The sequence below is a fragment of the Lolium rigidum genome, chromosome 6 (assembly GCF_022539505.1).
Source record: "Lolium rigidum isolate FL_2022 chromosome 6, APGP_CSIRO_Lrig_0.1, whole genome shotgun sequence".
Taxonomy (NCBI): domain Eukaryota; kingdom Viridiplantae; phylum Streptophyta; class Magnoliopsida; order Poales; family Poaceae; genus Lolium; species Lolium rigidum.
In genome coordinates this window covers 289,079,461-289,087,435 of record NC_061513.1, presented here as the reverse complement: position 1 = coordinate 289,087,435, position 7,975 = coordinate 289,079,461, and the positions used below count along the sequence as shown (strand labels likewise).

The following is a 7,975-nucleotide window of genomic DNA, read 5'->3' as shown; positions in this document are numbered from 1 at the left end:
CACTTAGTAAATTCTCCTACATTTTAGGAACATTTTAATTCTATACTGATTTTTCACCAAATTTTCTGGCGAAAATTATTTTTCTTCCCGATTCACGGGATTCCAATCCGGAGGAAGTATGTCAGACATCGTTCATCATACATAGAGAGTAATTTGGGATACTTTATAATAGCATAGATTACGGAGAGAGTAAATTTTACATTTTCTTCCAATCCGGAGGAAGTATATGTCGCGCGCGGATCCGTCGATCTCGCAAGCCTGCGTCACTTGCGTGGCCGAGGGCGGCTGCCGCTGCACGCCGGCGAGCCGGCCACCAGGACGCGCCGGCGACGACGCAGGCCATGGAGGGCTTTGGCAGCCGTCGTCCTCCACGCGCAGCTCGCGCCACGGGGTGCCCGGCGTCCTCCACAAGGCCGTTCCGCCGTGGCGGTACTCGGACGTGCTGCGTCCCGGCGGTCTCCTCCCACGATCTCGCCCCCGTGTGGCCGGTGAGGCGCCTCTCCTCTTATGTCTCCCTCCCTCCCTCCCTCCCTCTGTCTCTAGAACGAACCAGTAAATAATTTTGCTGATCTCAATTTGATTGGATCTGGGTTCTGATTTGTGAATTGCAGTCCGTGTGTGCTAGAAACTCAATATCAGTGGGTAGATATTTTTTATATCAGAATTAGGGATCCTTTGGTTGTCCATGTATGTGATACGTAAATTACCTACATTGATACCTGTTGGTTCAGTTCAAAGAAAATACATTTAGATGGTTTGGCTGTCAGTGCGTTACCCAGGAGGACTACTTTCTCCATACATTATACTAGCACAAGCTCTTGCGGTTAATTTACTCGAGGAGCCAATCTTGCTGCAAAAATGCTAGTATCTTCTTGCTGCAAAAACCTTGTTATCATGCTGTGCAAGCACTATACATGTTTCTGTTCCATTCACCTCTTAATAACACATTTTCTTGCCATCATATTTATTGTCACTCTGAACTTGAATTTGAGGTTGACAGTGAAATTGCGGTGCATTTTCTTTCAGATCTGAGCCCGCAATAATTGACACTGCTATGTGGCGTGGTGGAGGTAGGGTTGCTCCCTACCATTGTGCTGGATGATGGGAAGATGAGGCCCGGGTTCTACATACTGACCCATTAGGTGCTCAAGTTCAAGTACTCCGGTGGCTGCGAGATACAGGTAAGCATGGCAGTGTCCTTTTCCTGAACGTGAAACTGCGATACATGTGCAAGCATGTTTGTTCGTTGGCGGTACGTTATCCAGGAACACTTGTTTCTTGTAGCTACTAGTTTACTCTAGATTAGATCAGTTCAAGATTGAGGTTAATTAACTGGAAGAAGCGAAACAAGGACAGATCAATTAATTCAATTGGTCTGATTTCTGAATTTAATGGTTCCTGTGCGCTTTGATTCAAATTGTAGCAGTACACTATAGCTAAATGTGAGTACTTTGTCGAACTGGAATATTAATCTTGCCTGTTTAATTAACTCGAAGGACTAGTCAATAATATCTTGTCACTGCGTTCAGTAGGACTAGTTAATCCACATATAAGATCAGAACAAGCTTTGAGGTTCATTAACTCGAGGAGCCAACCTTGCTACAAAAAATGCTAGTGATACATACAGTCAATATTGTTTTCTGAACATCGCCCTCTTGTCTATGCATTGCAGCAAATTATTTCTTCAAGGTGATTATTACTAAGTGCTTGGACAGAACAGATTAATGGGGCTGCTTATTTTTACTAATGATATATTCTGTTTGACATGTCTCGCTTCGATAAACTTTCCCTTTTACTCAACATGGTTGAAATTGTTGTGTGGAATTTACTCCAATCGTGTCTTTTCTTTTTTCCTCAGGGAAACTTGAAGAAGCTGTTGGCCAAGGCTGAATCCGAACTCAGCAACTGTGTATGTTCTGGCGTTATGACGGTGCTGCATACAACAGTGTCCGCCTCAAGTGGTTGCTGTTGTGGTGACAACAGTGTTCTTCTTTGGTTACAACCATACTGGCATCATCAAACACACCATGCAGATCATCTGCCTGTGAGACCTCAGATCCCTCATCCTTTCATTTTCAGCGAGTGGAGTTCTTTTCATGTTCACAACTTTGCGTGTATATCAAAGCTGATGAATATTTTCACCAGTTGTACTGATATGAACTATTAACGGAGCTAATCGATGAATGCTAGCAAGAATATGAACAACTATTGATATGAACAACTATTGATGGTAATTGGCAAGCCTAGATTGATACTTTGATGGAAACACACAAAAAAAAGTGTTTGATTCAGGGGTTTTTGTGAACACTTTTGTTAAAGGAGTTTAAGTGTTACTTGCAGAATTTATGTTGCTACTGCCTACAAATATAATTGCATTTTCTTTAAAATGTAGAGCACCAGGATGATGACTTGGAGGATTTGCATCACTCGGTCCTCACAAGCATGCAGTGCAACTTTTCCATATGATAAACTATAATTTTGTCTGGCTGGATGAGATATCAAGTTTGGATGGCTCTCTAAGCCATACAAGGGTATTGGTGTCTGCTTTGAGCAAACAGTAAAGGGTGAAGATTTTTGCTCACTTTGGATTGGGAACACTGGTAATGTGATCCTTACTTCCCATCTCAGGTAGCTATCCCCTTAAGTTTCAGGTGTTCTTAAGAAGGTTTTCATTAGCCTATATAGTTGCTCCCTAACCAGTAACCAGTCCTTGTATCTAAGTTTCAGGTGTTCTTAAGAAGGTTTTTATTAGCCTATATAGTTGCTCCCTAACCAGTCCTTGTATCTAAAGATCAGGCCTGGCTCTGCCAAAGGGTAGAAAACCCGTGGATTGGCTACTGCTTTGCTCCGCACGTGGGATGAAGCTGCTGGTGATCTGCATGCCGCGTCAAACATTGAGTATGATGATGAGATCAGTGTTGTGCTTAAGGTGGATTATCGCTTTACTATGTATGTCAGTTCTTTATGTGATTCTGATTTTGGTTATCTTGCAGGTGGTGCCTCATGCACACAAGATGGTGGAGCACCACTGGAGGTATGGCGGCTGTGGAAACAGAGGGAAGAAAAGAAAGCTGAGCGTCACTGGCTTCATCGTCGTGCTGAGGAACACAGGTGTTTTTCGTATTGAAACTGATACTCCCGGTAGGAAGCTTTCGAGGCGTAATTATGTTCATGGTTAGACCTGAATACATTCTTTGTGCATTTGAACATGCTTCTTACAAGAAGGCTAAGAATAAGATGAACTGCCAAGTCTCTCATCTCGAGGCACATCTTCTTCTAGTGCCTTCCTTGGCGGAATGCCTGGTGGATTATTTCTGTTTTTGTTTGTTGGAAATGCTGTGCTGCTGCTTCTTATTACCTCGAAAGATTGATATCTACACCCAAAGTGATTTGTTTGTGACATGGAAATTGTTGCTAGCTCTAGTCAAAATTCCTTGTTATAAGTAATGAAAAATAAATTCAGAGTCAGGCCATGAGTAGGCTTTAATCTTAGCTCCAAACATACAAATGAAGGAAGAGATTTGCATCACCTCTTGTGGTAAGAAGGCGATGCAAACTAACTAGTGTTGATGTGGTTGGTCTGTCTCTCTTTCCTGACCTGAATGTTTGGCTTTATCAAATAAATGCAGGTGGTGGACGGAGGACGTGCCGGTGGGCGAGCCTTGTGTTTAGTCCGGTGGTGCTAGGTAGCTGCTGGGACGCGGAGCTGTAGTGGCTTGTTGTTGGTAATTTTAGGCCGTACGGAATCTTTATGTTTTATCGTGTGTAGCCGTGTAGGAAAACAATACCGTGATGTTTACAGTAACATGCTCATTGATGGCATGGAGTCTCGAGTTTTGTGTCTACATCATTGCTGGTCTATCTTTGGTTGCCCTTGAATGGATTACAGCCATGCTTGCTATACAATAGGGGTTAATGATCATGACGTCCTTGTCGACATGTTTCTCTATGGGCTCTGTTAAGAATTTAGGGCCTGAACTAGTTTAGGAATTGACAATTTGAGCGTCTTGATAACTCTGCAATCCTAAACGTGGTGACCTGCTTTGGTTTGTAGGAGTTGGTCGTGGCACTGATAAGTAGTGTTTTAGTTGATTGTTTATGTGATGGATAGGATTCCTTAATGTTTGATTTTAGGATTGTAGCTTTGTTTTGGTTTTGAAAAAATAGAGCCCGTGTGTTTTGCAATATGTTGTATCCGCATGAAGCTTGTTTGAAATATGATGGTTAGTAGATTGGTTGTTGGTAATGTTAGGCTGTCCGGAATCCATGAGCTTTTATTGTTGGTAGGAGAAAAACAATCCCTTGATGTTTACAAAAACAGTTGTATATATGTGGTTGAATTGGTGTCTAAGCGCTGCAATGCAGAAACTCTGCATGGTCGTTTCTGCTGCAGGGGATGGCGAGTCGTCGGCGAGGACGACATGCCCAAGCCATGTGCTTTGTCTAATCTTTGTCTGATTTAGTCGGGCGTCCATCTCCGGGCTGTTGTGCGGCTACTTGTTTGTCATCCGGTGAGACCTCTCATCATCAAACACACCATGCAGATCATCTGCTCGTGAGACCTCTTATCCCTCATCTTTTCATTTTCAGCGAGTGCAGTTGTTTTCATGTTCAGAACTTTGCATGTATATCAACGGTGATGAATATTTTCACTAGTTGTACTGGTATGAAGTATTACTGGAGCTAATCGATGAATGCTAGCAAGAATATGAATAATTAGTGATAGGAAGAATGGATGTCCGAGTGCTGCAATTAAAGCTGAAACTCTGCATGGTCGTTTCTAGTGCAGGGGATGGTGAGTCGCCAGCGAGGAGACATGTCCAGGCTATGTGCCGTGGCTCATCTTTGGCTGGTTCAGTCTGGCGTCCATGTCGGGGATGTTGTGCTGCTGCTTGTTCGTGTATTTGAAATAATGTTTTGAATGGTTGTAATATAGTTGACATGCTGAGAAAGCTTGGTATCCTTTTGTCGACGTGGCCATGCCGTGTGGTTTGGTCTGGCTGTCTCGACAGCAGCAGCTGGTGCGTCTTTCTATGTGAAAAAAAATGCTTCAGTTGATGTAATATTGGTGTATTGTAATGCTCTGGTCGAGAAGCTATGTGAAAAAATGCGTTTTGAGAGGTTATCTTTTTAATCTTCTGATGATACGAACTGTGAAAGTCCGGAAAATAGGGTTGGTCGTGCCAAATTTTTGGATTGCTAAGTTCTATTCTTTTGGGAAAATTCCGCTGATCTAAAATAATCATCAGCGGCTGTACAAGCAGAACCAAAAGTAAAGTAGTAGTATTTTTTTAATTGCTAATTTAATCATTTGAGCTTGAGAATTGTGTAAATTGCAAAGTCATCGAGCAAGTGCACTTGGCAGTTGGCAAAAATAATTAGCATATATAGGCCACGTCGAAAATTCCAGCATTTTTTAGTCCTTGACAAACAAAATGTGCCAGGTGGGAAACGGGCATGTTTACAAGCTATAACTTGTATCGATCTAGTAGTTAGTTTGGATCAGCCGACCATTTACATTTTTTCCCAATCCATGCATCGAACACGTTCTCGGTCTTCAGCGTTACAGCCTTCGCCATCCGTGGCGGGGCGAGCGGAACTCTCACGCAAAGGTGGCGAGTAGTACAACAGTCGATTGTACCCCATCGCCTGCTTTGGTGACGTGGGGAACACGACGATGAAGCGAGCACGTTCGCTGGAGTGGTCGTCACCCCGAGGTTGACGAATGATGTGGATTGGAAGTACATTGCGGTGGCATCGGGCGGGAAGTTGATGGTCACACACACACACACACACACACACACACACACACAATGACTGCAAGGAGACCACGGACGTGAACTACTAGCCTCGATGGTTGTGCTCCTTCAAGGTCCAAGACCTCCTCGACGTCGATGGCGAGGAGTGGCTATCCATCAGCGAAAACCATCCTCCTTCCTTGCACTAGCCACCGATTGAACATCAGCGACCAATTGTCTCAACTTTGTCGTTCTTCCCCGACTTGGTCGATGCGAGGCGGCAGATCTTGGTCCAAGATAGCACAGGGACATCCCCGGTTGACGTGCCACAACGACATGTCAGCAGGCATGTTCATCGAGTCACAAAGATTTGTTGGTGGAGGTTCGGCGTATTTTGCAGTATCCGTCTCGGTGGCGCTGGAGTGGAGCGGTGGCCGCTGGCTACGGTGGCTATAGCAAATCCTAGGGATCGTTTTGTATTTCTCGATCTCTTAGGATTTTATCTGCAAATTGAGGATAATCACTTAGTTTGAAGTAGACAAAGTTTGATTTTTCACGGGCGGCCGGGGACAGAAAAGAGGCGAACCAAGGAATTGATCACCGTACGTAGGATTTTCAGATTTCACGGTAGGAGACGTTTTGGATTAACTTGCGTGATTAAACATGGCAGTTGATTGGGAAGTACTGTAGCAGTCGGAGGGGGTGCAGTCAGGTGGAAGCCAGCTGGCAGGTCGCGTCGGGAAAAATCCGGCGCGCGGTACGTACTACGCAAGTTCATTTTGATGGTTCATTTTAGTGGTTGCCAATCATCGTTAATTAATTAATTAATGGAGGCAAGCAGGGACGGAATTGAAATTGCGAGACGGACGCATCCATCCATCGCGATGGACCAAATCCTCCACTTTCACGTGCACGTCGAGCAGAGGCAGCCCATCGATGCGCCGCACGCAGGGCGCCCATCGAGCTCCTCCTCGCGCGCCGCTGCATCGAGCGCGACATCCCGTTCCTCGGCATCTGCCGCGGCTCGCAGGTGCTCAACGTCGCCTGCGGCGGCTCCCTCTACCAGGACGTCGACCAGGAGCTCGCTTCCCGTGCCTCCGAAACCGCCGTGTGTCACATGGACTACGACAACTACGACGGGCACCGGCACCCGGTGCGCGTCCTCCCCGGCACGCCGCTGCGCGAGTGGTTCGCGGAGTCGCTCGGCGGCGAAGAGGGCGACGAGATCATGGTGAACAGCTACCACCACCAGGGCGTGCGTCGGCTGGCCGAGCGGTTCGTTCCGATGGCGTTCGCGCCGGACGGGCTGGTGGAGGGGTTCTACGACCCGGACGCGTACAGCCCCGGCCAGGGCAAGTTCCTCGTGGGGCTACAGTTCCACCCGGAGCGCATGCGTAAGACCGGCTCCGACGAGTTCGACTACCCCGGCTGCGCCAAAGCCTACCGGGATTTCGTCCGCGCCGTAGTCGCCTACGAGGCCAAGCTCGCCGCAGCTGCCGCCGTGCCCGTGCGGGGCCGGTGGGCGGCGACAATGCCGAAGCTGAGCCACGGCATGGAGAAGCATCGCAAGGTGCTCGTCCGGAGCTTCTCGCTGGCCAAGAACATGTACTTCGGCGGCGGCGACACGCAGAAGCCGGCGGCTGAGGCGGAGCGGCAGGACCTAGACGCTGGCGCTGAGTTCCTGGAGACGGCGGCGCTGAGCTCGCAGCAGGAGAAGCGCCTGAAGCAGATGGGCGCGACGGTGCGGAACGCGTCCGGGTACCTCAACAGCACGCTGAAGGTGAGCGAGGACCGGGAGGCGGCGGCCAGAGCGCTCATGGCCAAGATGTCGGCCGCGCAGCTGTCCAGCCTCGCTGCATTCTACCGCGCCATGGGAGCCATCTGCGCCGACCTGCTTGACGCCAAGCTCCACCCAGCGTCTCCGACTCTGCACGAGTGATGACTGAAAACCCAACGACTTACAAGTGCGAAGTTAGTACTACTCCATATTAAGTTAATTAATATGAATTGGAGGAGTACTAAATTAGTTTGTGATGTGGATGTGTAGCTCGACGAGAAGTGTTTGTTTCACTTTTTTACATCTCTCCCTATAATGCATGGGTGTGATTTGTTTTCACTTTACCAAGAATTAACTTAGTTCTCGGTAAAATGATATTATCGCATCTCTGTTACAACCTTAATTGCAACTAAAAAACCTCAGTTACAATCCTATTACAACTGAAGTGTATGAATAACGG

The 7,975-nt window shown here is 46.9% G+C and overlaps 1 protein-coding gene and 1 long non-coding RNA gene across 6 annotated transcripts; both read left to right on the top strand.

Annotated features, from left to right (window-relative positions):
* The first annotated feature begins 396 nt into the window (after positions 1 to 396).
* LOC124664303 lies at positions 397 to 4,893 on the top strand. Of its 5 annotated transcripts, none has more exons than XR_006990443.1 (8): positions 397 to 488; positions 1,027 to 1,181; positions 1,859 to 2,044; positions 2,393 to 2,628; positions 2,797 to 2,898; positions 2,994 to 3,111; positions 3,630 to 4,555; positions 4,785 to 4,893. It is a non-coding gene; the product is annotated as an uncharacterized LOC124664303 (long non-coding RNA). The 5 variants fall into 5 exon arrangements; XR_006990440.1 differs by having other exon boundaries at positions 2,792 to 2,898; XR_006990441.1 differs by having other exon boundaries at positions 2,728 to 2,898.
* A 1,672-nt stretch (positions 4,894 to 6,565) lies between these two features.
* LOC124664334 (putative glutamine amidotransferase GAT1_2.1) lies at positions 6,566 to 7,677 on the top strand. The gene is made up of 2 exons (XM_047201877.1): positions 6,566 to 6,630; positions 6,684 to 7,677. The coding sequence occupies exons 1-2, from the start codon at positions 6,566 to 6,568 to the stop codon at positions 7,675 to 7,677; spliced, it is 1,059 nt and encodes a 352-aa protein (XP_047057833.1).
* The last annotated feature ends 298 nt before the right edge of the window (positions 7,678 to 7,975 follow it).

Coding starts and splice junctions, on each gene's coding strand:
- LOC124664334 (XM_047201877.1), top strand. CDS start 6,566: ATGGAGGCAAGCAGGGACGGAATTGAAATTGCGAGACGGACGCATCCA. Junction 6,631..6,683: donor CCATCCATCGCGATGGACCA/AATCCTCCACTT, acceptor TCGATGCGCCGC/ACGCAGGGCGCCCATCGAGC.